Below are 26,888 nucleotides of genomic sequence, written 5' to 3'. Positions count from 1 at the left end.
CAAGTTGTAGTTACCATCTCAAGGATGATCAAAGGAAACAGGATGCACCTGAGCTGAATTTCGAGTCTCATAGCAAAGGGTCTCAATACTTATGTAAATAGATATTTCAGTTTTTTATTTTTATTACGTTTGCAAAAAATTCATAAAAACAGTTTTTGCTTTGTCATTATGGGGTATTGTGTGTAGATTGATGAAGATTTTTATTTTATTTTTTTAAATAAGGCTGTAACGTAACAAAATGTGTAAAAGGTCAAGTGGTCTGTCACGTTCTGACCATAGTTCTTTTGTGTTTTCTTTGTTTTAGTGTTGGTCAGGACGTGAGCTGAGTGGGCATTCTATGTTGTGTGTCTAGTTTTCCTGTTTCTGTGTTTGGCCTGATATGGTTCCCAATCAGAGGCAGGTGTTAGTCGTTTGTCTCTGATTGGGAGCCATATTTAGGTAGCCTGTTTTGTGTTGGGTTTTGTGGGTGGTTTTCTTCTGTCTTTGTGTCTATGCACCAGATAGGACTGTTTCGGTTTTTCCACATTTATTGTTTTGTATTTTGTAGTGTTCACGTTTTTTGTTGTTATTAAAGATGATGAACACTAACCACGCTGCGCTTTGGTCCGATCCCTGCTACACCTCCTCTTCAGACGAAGAGGAGGAAATCTGCCGTTACAGGGTCTGAATACTTTCCGAATGCGCTGTGTGTGTATATATACAGTACCAGTCAAAAGTTTGGACACACCTACTCATTCAAGGGTTTTTCTTTATTTTTCTGGATTGACTGACCTTCATGTCTTGAGGCAATGATGGACTGTCGTTTCTCTTTGCTTATTTGAGCTGTTCTTGCCATTATATGAATGTCACGCCCTGACCATAGAGAGCTTTTTATTCTCTATGTTGGTTAGGTCGGTGTGTGACTAGGGTGGGTCATCTAGGGAATTATGTTTCTATGTTGGCCAGGTATGGTTCCCAATCAGAGGCAGCTGTTTGTCGTTGTCTCTGATTGGGGATCATATTTAGGCAGCCATTCCCGCTTTGTGGGATCTTGACTATGGATAGTTGTCTGTTAGCACTATTGTTAGCTTCATGTTTCGTTTATTGTTTTGTTTTACTGTGAGTTTCACTTAGAAATAAAAAGATGTGGAACACAGATCACGCTGTGCTTTGGTCCACTTATTATAACGATCGTGACAATGGAATTGGTCTTTTACCAAATAGGGCTATCTTCTGTATACCCCCCTACCTTGTCACAACACAACMGATTGGCTCAAACACATTAAGAAGGAAAGGAGTTCCACAAATTAACTTTTAAGAAGGCACACCTGTTAATTGAAATGCATTCCACGTGACTAACTCATGAAGCTGGTTGAGAGAATGCCAAGAGTGTGCAAAGCTGTCATAAAGGCAAAGGGTGGCTACTTCGAAGAATCTCAAATCTCAAATATATTTTGATTTGTTGAATGCTTTTTTGGTTACTACATGATTCCATATGTGTTATTTCATAGTTTTGATGTCTTCACCATTATTCTATGTGGAAAATTGTCAAAAAAAAAAAAAATACTTATGAGTAGGTGTGTCCAAACTTTTGAATGGTACTATATGCATATATATATACATATATATATATATATACACACACACATATACACACACCTGTCTCTTATACACATCTAGATGTGTATAAGAGACAGATTATAGACTGATCATTTCTTTGTCAGTGGGCAAACGTACAAAATCAGCAGGGGATCAAATACTTTTTTCCCTCACTGTAGTTAGATTACAAATAAATAATAAAGACTCCCTGATAGCAGTTTGTCAGAAGGATATCTCTCTCAAGATGTCACCAGCTGTCTATTACCTTAGATACGGATAATGCGATTGGCAGACGTGATCAGCAGAGATAGTACTATCTATGGTACTCAAGTTTTGATTYGTTTACAGTTTAGTACTCAGTGGCGTTTGCCTGACCAGCCAGGAAAATAAATAMCAAGAATTGACATTGCTAACAAACAGAAATGTGTGCAGAATGTGTTCAGAATAAATAAATATACGTAATATGTAAAAACCAGCTCCTCCCTCAACAGAGATCGATCATCTCAAAAACTAAAGCAGATAGCTTGCTACGGCCCGCCACCTATGTGTAAAGGTATGAACCGGAATCTTTCTGTGATGGGAGGGGTTCAATTTTGAACCTTTTTAATAATGAAGAGCTGGCAGTCTATCCGATTGGAGGCGTAGCTTTCAGATAGTTATTTTTGTAATTCCTGTTCCTAATAGATTTTTAAAATTTATTTAACCAGGTATGTTGACTGAGAACACATTCTCATTTACAGCAACGACCGGGGGAATAGTTACAGTGGCCCTTGGCATTTTTCCTATTTTGTTGCCTTACAACCTGGAAATAAAATAGATTTTGGGGGGGTTTGTATCATTTGATTTACACAACATGCCTACCAATTTGAAGATGCAAAATAGTTTTTATTGTGAGACAAACAAGAAATAAGACAAAAAGACAGAAAACTTGAGCGTGCATAACTATTCACTCCCCCAAAGTTAATACTTTGTAGAGCCACCTTTTGCAGCAATTACAGCTGCAAGTCTCTTGGGTTATGTCTCTATAAGCTTGGCACATCTAGCCACGGGGATTTTTGCCCATTCTTCAAGGCAAATCTGCTACAGCTCCTTCAAGTTGGATGGGTTCCGCTGGTGTACAGCAATCTTTAAGTCATACCACAGATTCTCAATTGGATTGAGGTCTGGGCTTTGACTAGGCCATTCCAATACATTTCAATGTTTCCCCTTAAACCACTCGAGTGTTGCTTTAGCAGTATTGTTAGGGTCATTGTCCTGCTGGAAGGTGAACCTCCGTCCCAGTCTTAAATCTCTGGAAGACTGAAACAGGTTTCCCTCAAGAATTTCCCCGTATTTAGCGCCATCCATCATCCTTTAATTCGCGACCAGTTTCCAGTCCTACCGATGAAAAACATCATCACAAGTTTTCGGGGTGATGAGAGGTGTTGGGTTACGCCAGACATAGCGTTTTCCTTGGTGGCCAAAAAGCTACATTTTAGTCTCATCTGACCAGAGTACCTTTCTCCATATGTTTGGGGAGCTCCCACATGCTTTTGGCAAACACCAAATGTGTTTGCTTATTTCTTCTTTAAGCTATGGCTTTTGTCTGGCCACTCTTCCATAAAGCCCAGCTCTGTGGAGTACGGGCTTAAGTGGTCTATGGACAGATACTCCAATCTCCGCTGTGGAGCTTTGCAGCTCCATCAGGTTATCTATGATCAAATCAAATCAAATCAAGTTTATTTTATATAGCCCTTCGTACATCAGCTAATATCTCGAAGTGCTGTACAGAAACCCAGCCTAAAACCCCAAACAGCAAGCAATGCAGGTGTAGAAGCACGGCGGCTAGGAAAAATCCCTAGAAAGGCCAAAACCTAGGAAGAAAGCTAGAGAGGAACCAGGCTATGAGGGGGCCAGTCCTCTTCTGCTTGGCCGGGTGGAGATTATACAGAACATGCCAGATGTTCAATGTTCATAATGTTCACAATAATAATCAGGAGTAAATGTCAGTTGGCTTTTCATACCGATCATTAAGAGTATCTCTACGCCTCCTGCGGTCTCTAGAGAGTTGAAAACAGAAGGTCTGACAGGTAGCACGTCCGGTGGACAGGTCAGTGTCCATAACCGCAGGCAGAACAGTTGAAACTGGAACAGCAGCAAGGCCAGGTGGACTGGGGACAGCAAGGAGTCATCATGCCGCGGTAGTCCTGACGCATGGTCCTAGGGCTCAGGTCCTCCGAGAGAGAGAAAGAGAGAGAAGAAGAGAGAATTAGAGAGAGGCATACTTAAATTCACACAGGACACCGGATAAGACAGGAGAAGTACTCCAGATATAACCAACTGACCCTAGCCCCCCGACACATAAACTACTGCAGCATAGATACTGGAGGCTCAGACAGGAGGGGTCAGGAGACACTGTGGCCCCATCCGATGATACCCCCGGACAGGGCCAAACAGGAAGGACATTAACCCCACCCACTTTGCCAAAGCACAGCCCCCACACCACTAGAGGGTTCTTCAACCACCCACTTAACCATCCTGAGACAAGGCCGAGTATAGCCCACAAAGATCTCCACCACAGCACAAACCAAGGGGGGGCGCCAACCCAGACAGGAAGATCACGTCAGTAACTCAACCCAACTCAAATGATCTCTTTGTTGCCTCTCTGATTAATGCCCTCCTTGCCAGGTCCTTGAGTTTTGGTGGGCGGCCTTCTCTTGGCAGGTTTGTTGTGGTGCCATATTCTTTCCATTTTTTATAATGGACTTAATGGTGCTCCGTGGGATGTTCAAAGTTTCGGATATTTTTTTATAACCCAACCCTGATCTGTACTTCTCCACAACTTTGTCCCTGACCTGTTTGGAGAGCTCCTTGGTCTTAATGGTGCCGCTTGATTGGTGGTGCCCCTTGCTTAGTGGTGTTGCAGACTCTGGGGCCTTTCAGAACAGGTGTATATATACTGAGATCATGTGACAGATCATGTGACACTTAGATTGCACACAGGTGGACTTTATTTAACCAATTATGTGACTTCTGAAGCTAATTGGTTGCACCAAATATTATATAYGGGCTTCATAGCAAGGGGGGAATACATATGCACACACCACTTTTCTGTTMTTTTTTTTTAGATTTTTTTGAAACAAGTCATTTTTTTCATTTCATTTCACCAATTTGGACTATTTTGTGTATGTCCATTACTGTAACGTTCTTCGTCTGGAGGAGAAGAAGAGGACCAAGATGCAGCGTGGTATGTGTCCATAATGTTTTAATAATAAAACTGAACACTGAAACAAAACAATAAACCGACAAACGAACAGTCCCGAAAGGTGAAACACAAAAACACTAAACAGGAAATAACCACCCACAAAACACAYCAGAAAACAGGCTACCTAAATATGGTTCCCAATCAGAGACAATGACTAACACCTGCCTCTGATTGAGAACCATATCAGGCCAAACGAGAAACCCAACATAGAAACACAAAACATAGATAACCCACCCAACTCACATCCTGACCAACTAAAACAAAGAAATAACACAAGAACTAGGGTCAGAACGTGACAATTACATGAAATCCAAATATATATATCCATTTAAATTACAGGTTGTAAAGCAACAAAATAGGAAAAACACCAAGGGGGATGAATACTTTTGCAAGGCACTGTGCAGGGGGATGAATGAGCCAATTGTAAACTGGGGATGATTAGGTGGCCATGACAGTATAAAGGCCAGATTGGGAATGTAGCCGGACACCCCTACTCTTAAGATAAGTGCCATGGGATCTTTAGTAACCACAGAGAGTCAGGACACCCATTTAAAGTCCCATCTGAAAGACAGCACCCTACACAGGGCAATGTCCACAATCACTGCCCTGGGGCATTGGGATATTTTTTATAGACCAGAGGAAAGGGTGCCTCCTACTAGCCCTCCATCACCAATTCCAGCAGCATCTGGTCTCCCATCCAGGGACTGATCAGGACCAACCCTACTTAGCTTCAGAAGCAAGCCAGCAGTGGGATGCAGGGTGGTATGCTGCTGGCAAATCATGTTAAGTTTCTACACTGCAAATTAAAATGTTCTTTGAATATTTATGCATATTACATATAATAATATAATATTAATCATATTAACATTTCTGATAACATACAGTAATAAAGTGTTAACAATTCCTACTTTCGGATTTGCATAGGCTCTTGAGGAACACATACGCCTCTGTTAGCCTCACAAAAGCTCCAAAACTGTCAGTGTTCAACCTTAACATGTGATGACAGTACAACAGAACAGATGAACAGGAATGARATTTACGGCTGGCTAAAAAATATCTTAAAGCAATGCCTCTACTAAGCCACGCGTCCACTCCAGGGTTCCTCCACGAACCCATTGCTGCATTGAACCATTAAAGYTTCCTCCAATAACCATTGAACAGGAATGGTTCCTTGAGGAACTCCTGGGTTCCTTGAGTCACCACTAATTCTAAGAGTGTAGGTGAAACGTAATCAAAAAGTTGCATTCATTCATTCATTTGCCTACGTTTGTACAGCTGATGGCAATGGAAGATGTAGAAGCAGAGGAAGATGTCCAGACTGTATTGACACAGGAGACACATGAGCTAGCAGACATTCTGAGCTATCAAGATGATGGCTTTCTCACCATGTTCTATGAAATGATGGACATCAGTTCGCGGGAGAGGCTAGTGCAACTTGCGAGCCACAGAGAGCGCATCCTGGGGTTGTTGAATTACTTCAGGACTGCAGAACCTGCTATTTGTCGGCAATTTCTTCAAATGGTTTGCATGCTCTGCGAGAACATGCCAATGCTTCTGGAATCACGGCTGATGTCTGTGGCCGGGTCTGTGACTAGTAAGTATTTATGTAATGTGCATGTGCCTGCCAATATTGACTATCCGAAATATCCACATTATAGCCTAGTTATGCATTTATGGGGAAGATGTCAATATGAGTCAGGACAGGGTTTCCTTTCCATTTCCATGCCTCAAATGTTAGACTGATTTGACACCTAATCAATAAACACCCACTGACAATGCAGTGGATGTCTAAGTGGATAGAGTTAGGCCTTTTCGTTATAACATTTATTGAAAGTTTGATTTGGCCTACACCAGCAAGTGAACCCCCAGGTAATCAATCAATCGATCATCACATTTTAGTGCAGCTGTTGTCTACCCTCTTATCAATACTAATGTAAGGGGATATGAAGTGTTTCATTGTTAGTGTAAGATGACACCTCTGTGTGATATTCATGCAAAAAAATTGTCAAAGGTCCAAAAGCAGATAACACTAAAAAGAGCATTCAAATAGTTAGATGTATACTGTGTATGGAAGTGAAATAGTTAGATGTATACTGTGTATGGAAGTGAAATAGTTAGATGTATACTGTGTATGGAAGTTGAAAATTTAGTTAGATGTATACTGTGTATGGAAGTGAAATAGTTAGATGTATACTGTGTATGGAAGTGAAATAGTTAGATGTATACTGTGTTATGGAAGGTGAAATAGTTAGATGTATACTGTGTATGGAAGTGAAATAGTTAGATGTTACTGTGTATGGAAGGAAATTAGTTAGGATGTATTACCTGTATGGAAGTGACAATATTAGTTAGACTGTATACTGTGTATGAAGGGGAAATAGTTGTTTTGTTCTCAGACGTCACTATTTATCCACAAGAAGGATGTCTTCAATGCCGTTTCATTGAGGTGCTTGTCTTTTCTTCAGTTTCCCCTATATTGTCCATTAATTTGGATATCTCGTCCATTTTGTTATTCTTCTCAGAAGAAGTTGTTGAAAACAACAGTCATACCCTGGTTGATGAGTATATGCCATCTCAAGAGTGCTGTCTGAAACGCCCACGAATAGGTAAACACCAGTCTTTTCATGTCTCAGTAATATTTGTCACAGGGTTTGAATTTGAAAAGACTTGCATACTGTGTGAGCTAGCTCTGTTACTTGAAATTTGTCATTCTCTCCATAGTATGAGTTGTTTCTAAATTAGTACACAGTCACTAATATATTTTTTAAACAAAGTAATGAACATCTAAAAAACATATTGTCATGTTGTTGTGTTCAGGTCAGGAGTATGTTTAGTGTTAATTTATAACATGTTCTTTGTATCCAGACCACATAGAAAGTTACAAGGCTGCTGTGAGGAGATGTCTACTGCAGAGGTGGAAGAGGGTGATGCAGGGTGTGGTGAAGGTTTCTTTGGAAGAGGCCTGGGTAAGTCTGRGCCACAAATGCCTGGTTAGACCAAGAGACAGGGCTGATCGACGGCTGAGCCCACCAGAGCTCCAGGAGGGGGCTGTGGAAGACAGGGTGACCGTTGACTCCCTCCTGGGTTCAGAAGCCCGGGTCACATTGCTGTTGGGCCAGGCAGGGTCAGGGAAGACGCTACTAATGCACTGCCTTGGACAGCGCTGGGCTCAGGATGCCTTCCCCTCCTTTCACCTACTGGTCCTGCTAGAGTTCCGCCAGCTCAACCTCGTGGCTCGGCCGTTGTCTCTGAAAGAGCTGCTTTTTCGCTTCTTCCTCCCACCAGAGGGTGGGGAGGAGGAGGGTGCTGCTGTTCTTGACTTCATCCTCCACAACCCTAAGGAAATATGCTGGATCTTTGATGGCTACGATGAYTTTCACACTAAAATCACCCACTCAGGGAGTCTGAGCAGCCCGTTTGACCCACAGTGCCCTCTACCCATGGCAGAGCTGATATCAGMGCTGTGCAGTCGCAGGATCCTCCCAGGATGCACCCTACTGATTACCTGCAGGCCTCGGGATGTGACAGATTTGGAGAGCTCTGTGGACTGCATTGGGGAGCTGCTAGGCTTCAATTGGCGCAGTGTGAAAGAATATGCTGAACAGTACTTCCAGGACAAGGATCTGGATCTAAAGGAGAAGGTAGTCAGTCACCTACTGGCCAACCATCGCCTCCTCACCTTGTGTTACCTGCCAGCTCTCTGCCATATCTGCTGTGTGTGCTTGGATCACATATTCTCCAGAGGTGGGTCTCAGTCCCAGGCTTTGCCCCAACTGCCAACCACCCTCACCCAGGTCTACCTCCAGATCCTCTGTGCCTTTCTGAGCCGATGCTCAGGGAGGGTCATGCCCGTGTTGCAGAGTCACAGGGCAGAGGTCACACAGCTGAGCTGCATGGCCATGAAGGGTCTGGAGGACAGCAGGATCGTGTTTCTCTCTGAGGAGGTTCCACCAGACCTGTTGGACTTCGTCACCAAGGCTGGTCTACTCTCACAGGTGGACCAGGGTTACACGTTCATGCACCTCACCATGCAAGAGTTTATGGGTGCGCTACACATCATGACCAGCGAGGACATCACAGAGGCCCAGCTTAGGAAGAAGTTGAACCTCAAGACCCGCTGGACCACGAAATCAGACCCCAAGACGGTCTTCACTGATTCTCTCCACCTCTATGTGTGTGGGCTTGCCGCCCCAGCCTGCTCTCCTTACCTGTTCCAGCTGGTTGAGGGAGCAGGGGCTGTGAGGTGGGTAAAGAAACGCCAGGCATTGGTTCTCAAATTGCTCCGGAGTCTGGCAGTGAGCACCAACCTGACTGGGCCCAAGGTAGTGGAGCTGTGCCACTGTATCCAGGAGACCCAGGATGCACAGCTGGCCATGGAGGTGGTGGGGTCACGATCATGCTTTGAGCTAAGGAATATCACGRTGAACCCTGTAGATCTGGATTCCCTGGCCTTTGTTGTATCGTCTGCTGGAGTGGGAATGGGGCTGGAGTTTGGAGCTTGTTCTATGGAACTAGAGTGTCTAGATATTCTACCCAGCTGCCAGCACATCGACTACCTAATGTGAGTTCATGACTCATTTATACACTGTGTACTAAACAATAATAATCCTGCATGAAACTACATTGAATTTTTCCTCTCTTTTTTTTAACAATCCCTCAGTTTTCGAAGCCGCAAGTATGATGACAGATTTGCAGATAAACTGTCTAGCATCCTCCCCAGACTACCAACCCTGAAAAGATTTGAGTGAGTCCTTCTTAACTGAGTAACTCAGTTTTGAAAGGACCAACTTTCAAAGTTGTTTGTTTGTGTGTGAATGTCTAAGTGTGATGTGAATAATTATGCTTCTCTTCCCCAGGTTTATCTGTGGTAACCTCACTGATGTGGGAGCTGCCAAACTTGCCAGAGCCCTGGAGAGCTGTCCACAGATCACGGAGCTCAAATAGATGATTATTCACTTACCATAACAACCAAAGATTATTACCATGACTCTAAGATTTTATAGACCCTTCTATCAAGAACTAACCAAACTTGGTTAAAGATACAGTACCACTTTTGCCATGGTACAGTTGGTCTGATACTGTACTGAACAGTTGTCTGTTTGACAGCTTCAGTGACAACAGCCTGACCGACAGAGGAGTCGGGGAGATCGCTGACCTCATTCCGAAGCTGCCCAGTCTAGCCTATATCTTGTGAGTGTGTTGTTTCCTTGACTGGATCATATGTGTTGATCCTAGCCCTTCATGTTTATTGTGTAGCTTGTTTCTATATTTGAGCAAGCTTGCATTTCTGTTAAGAAGCCTGTGTGTGTTGTATGTTTCCAGGCTGGGGAAGAATGGCTGCTCTCTGGAGATTATCTACACCCTTCTAGAGAAGATGACTTCCTGCCCCTCCATCCAGGAAGTCTATACCGAGTATGTTTTTAGACTTGACAATACCCACTGGGCACAAACGTCAATTCAACGTTCATTSCACATTGGTTAAATGTAATTTAATTGAAATAACGTGGAAACAACATTGATTCAACAAGTGTATGCCCAGTGGGTAGAGACTTCATGTGTTCACAAATAGAACCAGTTAACTGACTGCAGTTCTGAGAAGAAATGTGCATACTTTATCAAAACTGAAGAAAAAAAACAAGTATTGGGTAGTATATACTAAACTAAACTATAAACTATGTTTTATCTCTCTTTGCAGTGGAATGAAGGACATCAACGGCCTGTTTTTCCCAAGCTCAGACATAACAAGGTGAGTTTTGTGTTTTAGTGAAGGGAAATAAAAGAATGTGCAACTTTCATTTATTTCTTCAGTGTTTGGCAGGCCCATGCAAATCAAGCTAATGTTTCATGTTCTTGTTGAGAGAATGTTGCTTTTGTTTCATTGTTCTGTCTATACCACATAGGGAAATCTACTGTACTGTATCAATCAGCCTCTCTCTTATCCATTTTTCTCCCTTTCTATTTGTCTCAAGTTCTAAGAAAAACATTGGACTGACTGTCAGGTATGATATTCTCTGTTTGGTTCTTATAAAGAGCTTTTGAATACCAGGAGTAACATTGCTGTTGTTTCTTCCCTCTCTTTATGTGCCATACAGCCTATTAAACTGCAGTTTGAGTACTGATCAGCTGACTAGATTGTGTCAGTTGCTAGCGAGAACTCCTGGCCTCACTCTCCTAGAGTAAGTAAAAATGTACCCAATGTTGTACCCAATGTTCTTGAGCAAGTCACATCACACTGTGGGTAAGGACACTAAATATGTCAAGAGAATCTGACTTTCTGATTGGTGTTGTGTTGTGACCCCTGCAGTCTGTCAGGAGGCCACATGAAGGCTGGCACTCTCAAGGCCCTGACTGACTCTCTACAGAAGCTGAACGTCTCCAAACAGATTGTGTTAGACTGATCTTTTATTTGAAGTGTTAGACTTTTGATAAAGTCATGATCTTGTGCCTGTCCCGTATTATGTTTGAAACTAGTTATGCAGCCTAATACGGTTATTGTCTGTGTCTTGACAGTCTGAATGACAGCCACATATCTGTTGATGGGCTGATGATTCTGACCAGTTTCCTGTCTGTATGTCCTGATGTGGTTCAAGTGGACATCAGGTATGTTGTGCATAACACCCTTTATTTTCTTAGATAAAGCCAATATAGACAGCACCCTTTCTGTGTGCGTAAACTGCAACCAGACGAAAACCACCACACTACCCCATCACTTCCTGGTGGCTTCACTATTCAGAGGGTGTCTCCTCTGTCAAGCGGTTTGCTGTAMGCCCAAACCAGACATTATAAACATGTAAGAAATGATGATACTACTGTGGTCCCTATTATACAACTTTTTTTTTTAGAATGTCCTGTAAATTCCTCTCAGACCCTTCCCACTGGGCTCAAACCTCAATTCAATGTCTATTACGTTGGTTCAACGTAATTTCATTGAAATGACATAGAAACAACATCGATTCAACCAGTGTGTGGCCTGTGGGTTACCACTCACTGTTGTGCATTTTTTRCCATACATCCCCATGACGGGCTGCAAGACCCTGTTCGCGTTTCCATGCTTTTTTCTAGGGGGATAGAGAAACACAAGATTTCTAAGAGACTTTGTTATGTACAATATTTTCACTTCTATATTACTAATGATGTGGATAATGTTTTCTACTGTAAGTGGTATGACATTGTCTCTGCTTTTCATCCTCTTTTCCCATGGTCCCTGTGTGCAGTCTAACGGGCTGTGCTCTTCGTCCCCCTGACTTGGACCGTCTGTGTGAGAATCTGAGGGACTGCTCTGCTCTGACTCTGCTGGAGTAAGTGTCCTCAGGGAGAGGCTTTGGAGTGTGAAATAGCAATAAGGATAATTGTTGGTATGCACATATACAAGGACCTGTTTGTTTCTGTTTATAACCCAACRCCCACCCACCTTTGTCAGTATTTCCAACAATGCTTTGGAAAACAAAGGTCTGAAGAAGTTGTTGGACCTCTTGCCTCAGCTTAGCAACATACAGGAAATCAAGTAAGAATCTATAGCAACTCAAATCTCTTTTCCTTTTCTTCCTTTTTTGTCAGTTTCTTTTWCCTTAAAAACTTTTTTTCTGACCAGGGAGTTTCTGTATACCCTCATTTTGTTTTAGTGTCAGTGAGAATGCAGTCAGCATGGAAGGAGTGGTGCAGCTAGCTGGAACCTTGTGCTCACACAGGAACATGAGCGAAGTGAATATCAGGTATTCACATAACATTACTGTCTTATACAGACCAACACATTTGTAAACGAACAGACATGCTTGAAACAGGCATGTTAGAAAGTGTTTGAATTCATGTCTAGTAATATGTTTGCATTTGTGATGATTATTAACTATAAAACTGTTATATTTATCAGTCATGGGMGGAATGAGAAGCTGTTTCTGAAATTCCTCTCCAGTAAAAGGTAATAGAGCAACAGAGTAATAGCAATATAGTGTATGATAACACCTCTTTCTGATGATGTTGCTTTCAAAATACCAATTCTGTGACTCAGTAAGATGTTGTAGTCCTAATAACCGTTCACTGAATCTCTGTCATTTCAGAATACAATCAACAGGATTGGAACAGTGTAAGAAACTCAGGTAGGACACAGAGCAATATGTAACTTTTTGGGTGACCCGACCAAATTCACGTAGAAATGTGAGTTATAGATCTGTCATTCTCAATTAGAGCTTTCGGTGGCACGAATACATAGTGCAAAAAYCCACAACATTCACTACTGGAGTTTTGCGTGGTTAAGATAAAATCATGCATCGAATTATCTTGAGTACCTGTAGCAGTCCTGTGGGTGGGTGGGTGGGTGGGTGGTTGGGTGGTCCTGTGGGGGGGCTACTCTACTTTACACTTTTTCTCTTGTAGTTGTTCTGCATCTTATTGAATGTGTGAGTGGGCAGGGCTCGGTCTGAGGGAGGGAGGGAGGGGACGGGGTGAGGGTGAGGGTAAAGGTCTAGCATCCTGCTCTTTTCTTTTTGGTTTATGTTCTGTCAATATAAATTAAATAAAATAAAAATGTTATCACAAAAAAATGTACCTATCATTCTCATTGAAGGCAAGTCTAAGAAGCYGTAGATCTGTTCTATGTGCTCTATTTCTATGCTTCCTGTGTTTAAGATCCGTTTTTTGTGCCTTTTACTTTCGGTTTTGTACACCAACTTCAAACAGCTGAAAATACAATATTTTGGATTATGGAAAATATATTTGACAGAGGTTTAGATGGTACAATGATTCTCTACACTATACTTGCTTGTTTTGTTACATAAACTGAAATTAGACAAACTATTAGAGTTTTAGCAACCAGGAACCATAGTGCATCTTTAACTGAATTTATGTCCCATTCACTTAACCCTGAAATATAATCCCAAACATGTTTTTGTTTTAGTCTAACTCACAGTGGTATCCATCCCACTGACATGAACAAGCTATGTAGAAGACTGGTACAGTGTCCCAGCCTACTGGAGCTAGAGTGAGTTYTACTGCTACCTCTATCTCTGTCAGTGTTCTGTCTCTGTCTTTCAGGGTTTACTACAGTATCTGGCGCTGTGCTCTCTTCTCTCTTTATTTCTTACCAGGTTATATGTTTTCCTCCTTCCCAATTCTCTGAAAATATTCTGCCTGTTGTCTGTTGTAGTTCTTTTCTCAGCAGTCTTCTAACATAATATTGTGATATTATCAGTTTCTCCCATGGATCCCTGAAAGARGAAGCTATTGAAAATCTATTGAAGATCCTGCCTAAGATGAAATCTCTTCAGCTGCTTAAGTAAGAACGCTTCACCCTGCTCAGTAATGATAATCTCAGGGTCACAACATCGATAAAGTTAGAAAGTGAATGATATTAATTTCTCGTCATTCTCCTTCGCCTCCCGCCTGCTTCCCACAGTATGAGCCATGTCCAGATGTCTACGGATGGAGCATTGTTATTGGTCAGATCTCTATAGATAGACTGCCAACGTGTCAGAGCTGTGGAACTCCGGTATGTACGGCTCAGGTCATCGTTCATTCACGTGGTTCATAAATGTTGTTTTATATATATATATATATATATACATATATATATATATATATTAACTGTGTTTACATTAATACCTTAAATATTGATGTGCTTTTAAGGCCACAAGGAGAAGCCTTCATCAAGTTTGTCAACATGAATGCAGAACAAGCAACTTGCAGGTGAATGTGTTTTCTCTGCTTATGCTGTTCCCACATATTGAAATGCCATATTACATTACATGRTATATTACATTACAGAAATGAGGTTGTAGGTTAATTGACCGTTTTTTAAAAATCGGTCACATCTTATATTGAGTTCTTTCAAAACCAGACTAGATAACCTCTGTGATCTACACGAGTTGTGGTCTACAACTTTCTCTCCTCTCTGTAACCTGGTTTAACCCTGACCTCATGTCTGTCTGTCTGTCTGTCTGTCTGTCTGTCTGTCTGTCTGTCTGTCTGTCTGTCTCGTTCCTGGTCTTCTGTCTGTCGGTCTGTCTGTTCTGTCTGTCTGTCTGTCTCGTCTGTCTGTCTGTCTGTCTGTCTGTCGTTGTCTGTCTGTCTGTCTGTCTGTCTGTCTGTCTGTCTGTCTGTGTCTGTCGCCTGTCCTGCCTGCCTCCTGCCTGCCTGGCCTGCCTGCCTGCCTGCCTGCCTGCCTGCTCTGCTGTCTGCTGTCTGTCTGTCTGTCTGTCTGTCTGCCTGCCTGCCCTGTCTGCCTGTCTGCTTGTCTGTCTCTTCCTCTTGCAGACTCTCTCAGTACACACTGAGCAGTGGGGATGTGGAGAAACTCTCTGGGATCCTGGAGCAGTGTCCTCATCTGTCTGACCTGGAGTGAGTGCCTGTGTCCCCTCTCCTCAAACACATCCCTGTACCTGGGTCACACTGGCCACATTTGAGCAAAATGAACAGTGTTTATAAATTATGTTGTACTCACAACTAATGCACTTTATTCACAGAAATACTTTACACTACTAGTGTATATGCCCTCCTCAATGATCGAACTGTGTTTTCCCTCGCTGAAAATTAGGGTTACAGTATCTTGGCTGTTTTTCAACACATTTTCTACCAACTTTTCTCGTTATGGATATTAACCCATTCTTTTAAARGGTGAAGTTTATCCAGTAACCTTCTGAGAGACGAGGGAGTGAAGAGATTTGTGGATTCTCTGCCAAGGCTGCGGATTGCTAGCTCAGTGAAGTAAGACTCATTACAATGGCCTATCTTCCTTCACGCCGTACAGTGAACTCCATTACGGCTAGCGCTGTCCTGTTTCACCAAGATAAACGTCTGTCAATTTACCTCCTCTGATTAGCCCCTAAACAAACCTTATACAATACTGTTTTATCAGTGGAAGCAGGTGCATCTGTTCTATCTTTGTGGGGGTTAGTTGTGCTTTCTTGTACAGCTGTGATCTGTTTTTATCTGCAGTCTCGATGATAACAGACTCACTCAGATGGGGGCTCTCTACATTCTGAACACAGTGACGACCTGTGAAAAAGTGGTTGAAGTGGAAGTAAGGTAAAATCTGTTGAACAATGCCATATTGGCAAAGTTAACATTTACTTGTCTAGAACCCCCATATAGCAGTGTTCCCCAATAGGAGGTCCGCGGGCCAAATTCGGCCCACAGGTGATTTTATTTGTCTGAAGTTTTTTGAGCACATTTTATTTTAAAATAGTTTTTGCTGTTGGACATAAAAGACTGTAAAATCACCAGGAAATCAGCTAAAAGTGATTTTAATTTAGGAAATCTGTTCCAAATTATTCCGACGCATAAATAGAGAGGCATATGTGATTGTATCCCAATGTAATCAAGGTTTGAAATGATTCCGTTTTTGTCAAATACTATATCTGTTTGGGATGCTGGTACTAAGACTGCACTCAACGAGCTGTATAACAAACAAGAAAATGCTCATCCAGAGGCGGTGCTCCTAGTGGCCAGGGACTTTAATGCAGGGAAACTTAAATCCGTTTTACCTCATTTCTACCAGCATGTTAAATGTGCAAACAGAGGGGAAAAAAACTCCAGACCACCGTTACTCCACACACAGAGACTCGTACAAAGCTCTCCCTCGCCTTCCATTTGGCAAATCAGACCATAACTCTATCCTCCTGATTCCTGCTTACAAGCAAAAACTAAAGCAGGAAGTACCAGTGACTCGCTCAATAAGGAAGTGGTCAGATGAAGCAGATGCTAAGCTACAGGACTGTTTTGCTAGAACAGACTGGAATATGTTCCGGGATTCTTCCGATGGCATTAAGGAGTACACCACATCAGTCACTGGCTTCATCAATAAGTGCATCGATGACGTCATCCTSACAGTGACCGTACATACATACCCCAAACAGAAGCCATGGATTACAGGCAACATCCGCACTGAGCTAAAGGGTAGAGCTGCCGCTTTCAAGAAGCGGGACTCTAACCCGAAGGATTATAAGAAATCCCGCTATGCCCTCAGACGAACCATCAAACAGGCAAAGTGTAAATACAGGACTAAGATTGAATTGTACTACACCGGCTCCGACGCTCGTCGGATGAGGCAGGCTTGCAAACTATTATGGACTACAAAGGGAAGCAAAGCCGCGAGCTGCCCAGTGACACGAGCCTACCTGGATAAAAGGAACACCTACGTGAGAATACTATTCATCAACTACAGCTCAGAGTTCAACACCATAGCGCCCTCAAAGCTCATCACTATGCTAAGGACCCTGGGACTAAACACCTCCCTCTGCAATGGAATCGTGGACTGCCTGACTGGCCACCCCCAGGGGGTAAGGGTAGGTAACAACACATCTGCCACGCTGATCCTCAACACGGGGGCCCCTCAAGGGTGCGTGCTAAGTCCCCTCCTGTACTCCCTGTTCGCCCACGACTGCATGGCCAAGCACGACTCCAACACCATCATTATGTTTGCAGACAACACAACAGTGGTAGGTCAACGACAACGATGAGACAGCCTATAAGGAGGAGGTCAGAGACCTGGCAGTGTGGTGCCAGGATAACAACCTCTCCCTCAATGTGATCAAGACAAAGGTGATGATTGTGGACTACGGGGCTGTAGTGGATCAGGTTGAGAGCTTCAAGTTCCTTGGTGTCCACATCATCACATTATTTGGTCCAAACACACCAAGACAGTTGTGAAGAGGGCACAACAACTCCTATTCCCCCTCAGGAGACTTAAATGATTTGGCCTAGGTCCTCAGATCCTCAAAAAGTTCTACAGCTGCACCATCGAGAACATCCTGACTGGTTGCATCACCGCCTGGTATGGCAACTTCTCGGCCTTCGACCGCAAGGCACTACAGAGGGTAGTGCGTACGGCCCAGTACATCACTGGGGCCAAGCTTCCTGCCATCCAGGACCTCTATACCAGGCGGTGAGGAAGGCCCATCAAATTGTTAGAGACACCAGTCACCCTATTCATAGACTGTTCTCTCTGCTACCGCACGGCAAGCGGTACTGGAGCGCCAAGTCTAGGTCAAAAAGGACATAAGAGGTCCACAAGACTCCTGAACAGCTAATCAAATGGCTACCCGGACTATTCGCATTGTCCGCCCCCCCACCCCCATTTTTACGCTGCAGTTACTCTGTGTATTATCCATGCATAGTCACTTTACCTCTACCTACATGTACATATTACCTACATTACCTCGACTAACCGGTGCCCCCGCACATTGACTCTGTACCGGTACCCACTGTATATAGCCTCGTTACTGATATTTTATTGTTGCTCCTTATTTATTTGTTATTTGATTTGTTTAATTTTTACTTCAGTTTATTTGAGTAAATACTTTTTTTTCTTAAAACTGCAATGTTGGTTAAGGGCTTAAGTAAGCATTTCACTGTAAGGTCTACATCTGTTGCATTCGGTGCATGTGACAAATACAATTTGATTTGATTTGATTTTGATTCTTGCGGTCAATTTGTACAAATTATTTATTACTATGTTCCAGCCCCCCGACCATRRGCTCAAGGAAAAATCGTCCCACAGCTGAATGTAACTGGGGACCCCTGCCATATAGTTTGTGCTGTAAGTRTGTGTATTTGTTTGTCTGTCTGTAGTTTGGGAACTGAGAAGAGGTCGCTCATCCGCTTTGAACAGGACAGTGACTGTGGCAAAACTCTGAGGTAAGACAACAAAAAGGCTACTTTCTGCTCATAAATTGAAGTAACAACACAAATGCCATACTGTAAACTCATTTAGCTAGGCAAACAGGAAGCATTGTTTATTTTGTTCTCAGAAAAATAACATATCAAAACTGAAAGGATTGCCAGTATAAATTATATCAAACCTCTCCCATATAACTCATAGAAATGAAATCCATCTCCCCACAGCTTCAGTCTCTCACCTTCTTTTTCTGCTTCATGGTCCCTGGACCCTTCAGTCTGAGAGAGTGRCATTTTGGGACTGACCATCTGCAGAGACTAGCAGAGATTCTGAAGAGCTGTGCTGCTCAGTTGGTCAAACTGAGGTGAGAATGGGACTGGGAAAACTGCTTGACCTTTGAGATAATGAACCTGAAACTCATCAAATTTGAAAAAGTTAAAATAACACCACTGAATTTGAAAGAATCACAGAAGTACAGCATGACTGGCAGTAGAAGGATGATAATATACTGAACAAAGATATAAATGCAACATGCAACAATTTCAACAATTTTATTGAGTTACAGTTTATAAGGAAATCAGTCAATTGAAATCAATGAATTTAGGCCATAATCTATGGGCAGGGGTGTAGCCATGGGTGGGCCTGGGAGGGCATAGGCCCACCAACTGGGGAGCTAGGCCCAGTCAATCAGAAGAGTGTTTTCATACAAAAGGGCTATATTACAGACAGAAATATTCCTCAGCCCCCCCTCCCCTCAGACGATCCCGCAGGTGAAGAAGCCGGATGTGGAGGTCCTGGGCCGGTGTGGTTACATCTGGTCTGCGGTTGTGAGGACGGTTTGTCATACTGACAAATTCTCTAAAACTAAGTTGGAAGCGGCTTATGGTAGAGAAATTGACATTCAATTCTCTGGCAACAGCTCTGGTAGGCATTCCTGTAGTCAGCATGCCAATTGCATGCTACCTCAAAACTTCAGACATCTGTGGCATTGTGTTGTGTGACAAAACTGCACATTTTAGAATGGCTTTTTATTGTCCCCAGCACAAGGTGTACCTGTGTAGTGATCATGCTGTTTAATCTGTTTCTTGATATGCCACATCTGTTAGGTGGATGGATTATCTTGGAAAAGGAGAAATGCTCACTAAGAGGGATGTAAAAAAAAAAATMTGCAAAGAATTTGAGAGAAATAAGCTTTTTGTGTGTATGGAACATTTCTGGGATCTTTTATTTCAGCTCATGAAACATGTGACCAACACTTTATAGTATATTATTCCTGTATGATTCTGGGGAACACTGTTTTCTCTTGTGTATGTAGGTTATCCTGTAACACCATGCAGAGAGAAGGCCTCTTTGCTCTACWGAACAGCCTGACTGCCCTGTCCTCATTACACACCCTGGAGTGAGCACGCACGCACGCAAGCACACACACACGTATATACACACACACACTGGTGATTGACTCTGCAAGTTATAGGAAGTGAAATTACAGACTTTTTCCCTTCAGTATAAGAAACAATGGACTGAATGTTCAGGTGATTGAAGACTTGGTGAAGCAGCTGAGGTGTGGTCATGTCCAACGCTCTATCAGGTGAGGAGGATATGGGAATAGCATTTGTGTGTGGGATCTCTTGTGTGAGTGTGTATGATTCAGGTTAACAGGCTGTGTGTATTTCCCATCAGTATTGAGGAGACGTGGATCACAGCAGAAGCAGCTGTTAACCTGGTCTCCTGCTGCTTGAACCTGAACCCCAACATACACACCATCAGGTGATAATTCATGTTGGCATTGGGGTAATATTTAGAAGTATAGTAAAATAGAACATGACATTCATAATGTATGTGTGAACTTATTTTGCAGGGTAAACCACACCACTGTACACATTACTTTGGAAAAATGCACAAATCACACTCCTACCAGGTAAAGCTGAAATACATTTTCGTTGTCCATTTGCAAAATATATTTAGATGTGAAGATAAAGATAACAGCTCTTTCTGTTTTAACTGAGCTGGCTTTATTTGTGTTTCAGTGGTGATTCTGCAGACATGGCTGGCTCTCTGTCTACCGTGACCATCAGGTGAAAGCAGCTTCCTCTATTATTCCTACATCAACAGGAATGTGTGTAAGATGGCTCAGATGGTTACTGCATATTCTCCCTGTTACATGTTCCTGCCTCTTGTGTTTCAGTCTAGTAGACTGTGCAGTACAAGGGCACCACCTAGTGTCTCTGCAGACTGTGTTCCAGAGATGCCCTCTGCTGCAGGACCTAGAGTAAGTATCTGCGAGAAGGGACCTAGGACTACTTTGGAAGTTGTTAAAGTGTTTGTAATGTCTAATTTAATTTAGTTGTATTAAGTTATACCTATTTCTTATTTTCCTCTAGTTTGTCACACAACAGCATCGGTAGAGTGGGAGCAGAGTTTCTCTGCTCTGTCTTACCATCCTTAGTTAGTCTGAGGAAACTCTGGTGAGGCTTATGTTGTTATGAATTTTGGGGGTTGGAAGGGCTCTACATGGGTTTTTTTGGCCAAAGATTAATATCTTAGGCTGTACATGAAAAATATCAACATGTTTCTATTTTTCTGTAGTCTTGAGTCAAAAGAAACATCTGAAGATCTGGTATTGCTCCTCGCCGAGGMGTTGTTGCAGGCTAAAAGCATTGAGAGCTTGAAGTAAGTGATTGTCAATTCTCTCTATACCTACTTATGTTCCATTTCTGGCCCTGACTCTGACCTTTCACCACTCTCTCCCCCTTAGTTTTTCTGGTCATGTGATCAGTGACAGAGGAGCTGTAGTTCTGACCAGAACACTCCAGAACCTACCAAATATCAGAACAATCAAGTAATAACTGACACGCTTTGTTTCTCTACATATCAGCCCTACCTGTATTCACCCACCTGGCCAGTGACACAACAATACTAATGTTGATCCCTCTGTCCCCCAGTCTCTCCCTGTGCTCTGGTTGGACAGCGGCAGGAGCATTGGACCTGGTCAAAGGGCTTGGACAGTGTCTCTCTCTGGAGGGGATCAGGTAAAGAACTTTCACTCTTGAGATTCCCTCACCAACTCTGACCTCCCACTGCAGCACAGCATGACCACCATGACTGACAGCTATTCCTATGATATACTGTGTGTCCTGGGGTAAGGGTATGAGCTAAATACCTGTATCCTGTCAACAGCCTTGACTCTGCACAGCTGGATCAAAAGAGCACAGTCTCCTTGGCACAAGGGCTCCATGCTATGACCTCCTTGAAGAGGCTAAAGTGAGTAGAGCTTCCTGATAGAGAACGTAGTGGGCCTTGCCATGCCTGAGACAAATGTGGTGTAGAGTGTTATCTTTGCCAATGATTTGTGATCTGTCCTTAGTCTGAATAAGAAAGTAACCATMGTGACTGGATCCCCAGAGGAGGGGACCACACTGGTCCTACTGGCCTCTCTGGAGGGGCTCAGAGCAATGGAGGAGATTGAGTGAGTAGAATAATGATAACACGCATGTCAAGTAGTATCTGACTTCTGCATGAACTAGCCATCACTTCTGATGTGGTATTGTCAATGTGTGTCTGGCCTGCAGGTTGGAGGGGATGAGGATTTCAGATAAAGGAGTGGAGGAGCTTATCAAACACCTGCCCACCTGGACAGGCCTGAGGAAGATCAGGTAGGGTACAGGGATTATTGAACTGGAGGAATGGCTAGGGAACAGACTTGGACAAAAAATAGTCAACATAATWGAATGTGTCAAATTTAGCTAAGACATGCATCAGCAATCTGTCAAATTATCCAATGTTAGAACCTGTCAAAGTACCAGGTAATATTCTAATGGGCTTCATGGGTACAACTTAGGTGTGTTTAGGATTAAGGCAGACATTTTAAATTTGTCATCATGAAAGAGGTACAGTGTATTCGGAAAGTATTCAGACCCCTTGACTTTTTATACATTTTGTTACGTTACAGCCTTATTCTAAAATTAATTCAATTGTTTTTCCCCCACATCAATCTACACAAAATACACCATAATGACAAAGCAATATCACATTTACATAAGTGTTCAGACCCTTTACTCAGTATTTTGTTGAAGAACCTTTGGAAGCGATTACAGCCTCGAGTCTTCTTGGTTATGACGCTACAAGTTTGGCACACCTGTATTTGGAGTGTTTCTCCCATTCTACTCTGCAGATCCCCTCAGACTCTGTCAGATTGGATGGGGAGCGTTGCTGCACAACTATTCTTCTACATTTGCACACACTGTACATAGATTTTTCTGTTGTGTTAATGACTTGACGTTTGTTTATGTGTAACTCTGTGTTGTTGTTTTTGRCGCACTGCCTTGCTTTATCTTGGCCAGGTCGCAGTTSTAAATGAGAACTTGTTCTCAACTGGCCTACCTGGTTGGTGAAATAAATAAAAAATATATTTTAAATGTTCAGGTCTCTCCAGAGATGTTCGATCCGGTTCAAGTCCAAGCTCTGGCTGGGCCACTCAATGACATTCAGAGACTTGTCCTGAAGCCACTCCTGCATTGTCTTGGCTGTGTGCTTAGGGTCATTGTCCTGTTGGAAGGTGAACCTTCGCCCCAGTCTGAGGTCCTGAGCACTCTGGAGCAGGTTTTCATCAAGGATCTCTCTGTACTTTGCTCCATTCATCTTTCCCTCGATCCTGACTAGTCCCCACAGCTTGATGCTGCCACCACCATGCTTCACCATAGGGATGGTGCCAGGTTTCTCCAGACGTGACTCTTGGCATTCAGGCCAGAGAATCTTGTTTCTTATGGTGAGAGTCCTTTAGGTGCCTTTTGGCGTACTCTAAGCGGGCTGTCATGTGCCTTTTACTGAGGAGTGGCTTCCGTCTGGCCACTCTACCATAAAGGCCTGCTTGGTGGAGTGCTGCAGGGATGATTGTCCTTCTGGAAGGTTCTCCCATCTGCACAGAGGAACTCTGGAGCTCTGTCAGAGTGACCATCGGGTTCTTGGTCACCTCCCTGACCAAGGCCCTTCTCCACCGATTGCTCAGTTTGGCTGGGTGGCCAACTCTAGGAAGAGTCTTGGTGGTTCCAAACTTCTTCCATTTAAGATTGATGGATGCCACTGTGTTCTTGTGGACCTTRAATGCTGCAGAAGTGTTTTGGTAGCCTTCCCCAGATCTGTGCCTTGACACAAGCTTTACGGACAATTCCTTTGACCTCATGGCTTGGTTTTTGCTCTGACATGCACTGTCAACTGTGGGACCTGATATAGACAAGTGTGTGCCTTTCTAAATCATGTCAAAACAATTGAATTCACCAAAGATGGACTCTAATCAAGTTGTAGAAACATCTCAAGGATGATCAATGGAAACAGGATGCACTTGAACTCAAGTTTGAGTCGCATAGAAAAGAGTCTGAATACTTGTGTAATTAAGGTATTTCTGTTCTTTATTTGTATTCAATTTGCTAAAATGTATAAAAAACWATTTTTGATTTGTCATTATGGGGTACTGTGTGTGGATTGATGAGAAAAAAAACGATTTAATCKAATTTAGAATAAGGCTGTAACGTAACAAATGTAACAATAAGTCAAGGGGTCTGAATACTTTCCCGAATGCACTGTATAGAGAGGGTTCAAAGTGCTGATTGGTTTGTAAAGACACACCTTTATTATATTGTCCTCACAAAGTTACGCTTATTCTACATCCTGAACTGGTTCAGAGGAAACATACTGATGAAACATACTGATATTATGAGCTATGATATGAAGTGAACCTGTTTCTCTCTCAATCATTAGAAGAGGAGAGTGTTGACCCAGATTTCTGTGTAAAACACACAGACTGGGACGTCATTTAACTTCTTTATCTTTGTGTGTCAGCCTGTCAGATAACTATATTGGTGACCAAGCAGGAGAGAGGCTGGTCCAGGCCCTGGCTAACTGCACAGAACTGGAGGTACTCCAGTAAGGCCAAGTTCCAAATATCTATCCATAGTTCCCTATTTCTAATGGGTTTTCAAAATGGACAAAAATAAAAGGTTAGAATTTCGACTGCAAACTATGCACCGCCTGACCCATTACATTATATCTCAGTCTGTCCAGAAATAAACTCAGCCTAGCATGTGCTGCCAAGATGGGACGAGTTCTGCCCACTCTCACTCACCTCAGGGTTCTAGAGTAAGTCTATTCCCATCAGTTTTTTTGTTTGGCTTGGATTGTGTTAAGTTTATTTATTGATTTTATGCATCTATTGCAATGTAACTGCAACCCTAACCCTTGTTTATGTTCACCGTTGTGTTTTTGCGAAAAGTCTCTCCGAGAACCCGATTGGCAGAGAAGGATCTGTCAGTATCTCCAATACTCTGATCTACATGAAGTATTTGACAAAGATACAGTAAGATATACCCAATGTAATCTGCTACATACTGACTGTGTATTCTCTGCTCAATCTTGGGGAATGCAGAGGAGAGGTTAGCTGTTAATGTACTTGTTGTCTTCCAGCTTGACCTCCATAGGGACTTCAGAGCTCACTGGTCTAGCTGCCAGCTTGGCTTACTGTGTCTGTGCAGAGGATGTCAGGTAAGGGCAGGGCCACAGTGTCAGGCGGACCGTATATAGGCAGCAAAGAGCTTTATTCTTCTGGTTCTCATGTTCATGACCAATTTGACCAAATTCCATTACTCTCTCTTTCACTCCCTGTTAATTGTGTCAGTTTTGCGTGGAATGGCTGTGGAGATGATGTCGCAGTGAAGCTTTCCGAAGTTTTACCACAATGCCAGAAGCTAAGGAGACTTGAGTGAGTGTTCAGTTTACAGTTATGCACATTGACTTGTCCTAAATAGACCTGATAATCAGATCATTGTTTTTATGTCTTTGATTTTAGTCTTGAGTCGAACAGTATCAGCACTACTGGAGCAGAGGCACTTGCCAGAAGCTTACAGTCTTGTCCGTCGCTTGAAGTAATCAGGTACATTTACATTTTATTCATATAGCAGATGCTGTTATTCAGAGCGACTTACAGTTAGTTAGTGCATTCATCTTAAGATGGCTAGGTGAGACAACCACATGTTGTGGTAATTACATTTTTCCTCAATAAAGAAATTATCAGCAAAGTCAGTGCTAGTAGGAAAAGATAAGTGCAAGGAACCTTTTTTTGGGGGGGTAAGACTGAGATGTCTTATTTGAGATAATATTTGAAGAGGTAGGGTTTCAGACGTTTTCGGAAGATGGGCAGAGATTCTCCTGTAGGGGTGGGACGGCCAAGAGACCAGAGGTGGCTTGGAAATGTAGCTGGAAAATGTTTAGTTGAATTATGTCAATTGTATTAATGTACTTCTTTGTTGTGTACAATTCCAGTAATACTCCTTTCCTCTCCCTGTTTGACCAGACTGTGGAGGAATAGTATCTCTACCTGTGATGCCCAGAGACTGAGACAGAGGGAGAAGAGGCTCAACTTCTTCTCCACGTAGTCTATGATCTACTCATTCAGTGTGGCAGCAGAACAGTCAACTTGCACTTTTATTTTTATAATAGTTTATGCACTTAGAGACCACATTTCCTTAAAATTACAGCAGGTCATCAAATCAAACAATAAAATGATCCTTGTGGGGGGGGCAGTGAACCTTTATTCCAACCCTGGGAACTGGTCTCTATCTCTCTTTCTTCCTCTTCCTGGAAAGGTCCGTGTGTTGTCTCTATCCACTCATATTTATTTCTGTATTGATTTTGAATCTGGGATTCATTGATTGCTTAAGTTTTGCAGAATTATTTATTTTTCACATCTGACTAAAAGGGTCGGTGAGACCAAGTCAATTTGTTCTCTTGAACTGCTGGATTCTAATTCTGTCATTGCTCATGTTTCAAATCAAAATCAAATCAAAGTTTATTTGTCACGTGCGCCGAATACAACAGGTGTAAACCTTACAGTGAAATGCTTACTTACAGGCTCTAACCAARAGTGCATTTTATCTGCTAATTTATTCCTTACACTTGTTGTGTTTTGTCTTGTGTGGCACATTTCTTGTTTACTTGTTTTTGTCCATTTTGATATTTTATTATGACATGCATAAAGTGCATAAAGTGTGAGACAAGTCTTCTTTTTCATATTATATGCTATGTAAATAGTGATTTTCTTTATCTGAACTTACCTCTAGATGGCAATACAATTTCACAATATAAGGTTCTATACTAAATCAAGAAAAAAGAACCTCCAGTCATCTCCGTTTGAAATGTTTACACAATTAATCATTTTTTTGTCTTCTTTATTTGACAAAATAACCATTACTCACTGATGTAAATGATGAGGTGCTGACTATATTGTACCTTGTAAATTGAGACTGACAGAGTGTTTTGGCAAATGAGACAGCAGTGCACCAGATTCAATCAAGCACTGGGGTATTTTCTCCCACCACCCAACAAAAAGTTGAGTGACCTTCAACTATGTCATGTGATGTAATATACTGTACATCTGTGTCAAACATATTGGCATTGAGAGGTACAGAATTT

The 26,888-nt window shown here is 42.5% G+C and overlaps 1 protein-coding gene across 1 annotated transcript; it reads left to right on the top strand.

Moving 5' to 3' along the window:
* Positions 1–6,106: 6,106 nt before the first annotated feature.
* On the top strand, positions 6,107–26,462 carry LOC111952727 (protein NLRC5-like). Its single transcript, XM_070435020.1, is given in 46 exon segments — positions 6,107–6,416; positions 7,345–7,428; positions 7,688–9,383; positions 9,483–9,566; positions 9,679–9,762; positions 9,929–10,012; positions 10,145–10,234; positions 10,518–10,568; positions 10,792–10,821; positions 10,915–10,998; positions 11,127–11,210; positions 11,333–11,422; positions 12,037–12,120; positions 12,243–12,326; positions 12,445–12,534; positions 12,690–12,737; positions 12,877–12,915; positions 13,713–13,796; positions 14,007–14,090; positions 14,211–14,303; positions 14,441–14,500; positions 15,068–15,151; positions 15,434–15,517; positions 15,749–15,838; positions 18,383–18,448; positions 18,656–18,686; positions 18,689–18,792; positions 19,744–19,827; positions 19,933–20,016; positions 20,109–20,195; positions 20,287–20,346; positions 20,456–20,503; positions 20,614–20,697; positions 20,810–20,893; positions 21,022–21,267; positions 21,371–21,457; positions 21,606–21,689; positions 21,793–21,894; positions 21,998–22,081; positions 24,264–24,347; positions 24,477–24,560; positions 24,694–24,777; positions 24,885–24,962; positions 25,096–25,179; positions 25,267–25,350; positions 25,771–26,462. Coding segments are annotated over 46 exon segments (5,610 nt in total). The 3' UTR covers positions 25,853–26,462.
* The last annotated feature ends 426 nt before the right edge of the window (positions 26,463–26,888 follow it).

This window comes from Salvelinus sp. IW2-2015, linkage group LG26 (genome assembly GCF_002910315.2).
Source record: "Salvelinus sp. IW2-2015 linkage group LG26, ASM291031v2, whole genome shotgun sequence".
Lineage (NCBI taxonomy): Eukaryota > Metazoa > Chordata > Actinopteri > Salmoniformes > Salmonidae > Salvelinus > Salvelinus sp. IW2-2015.
This window is presented reverse-complemented; position numbering and strand designations above follow the sequence as displayed.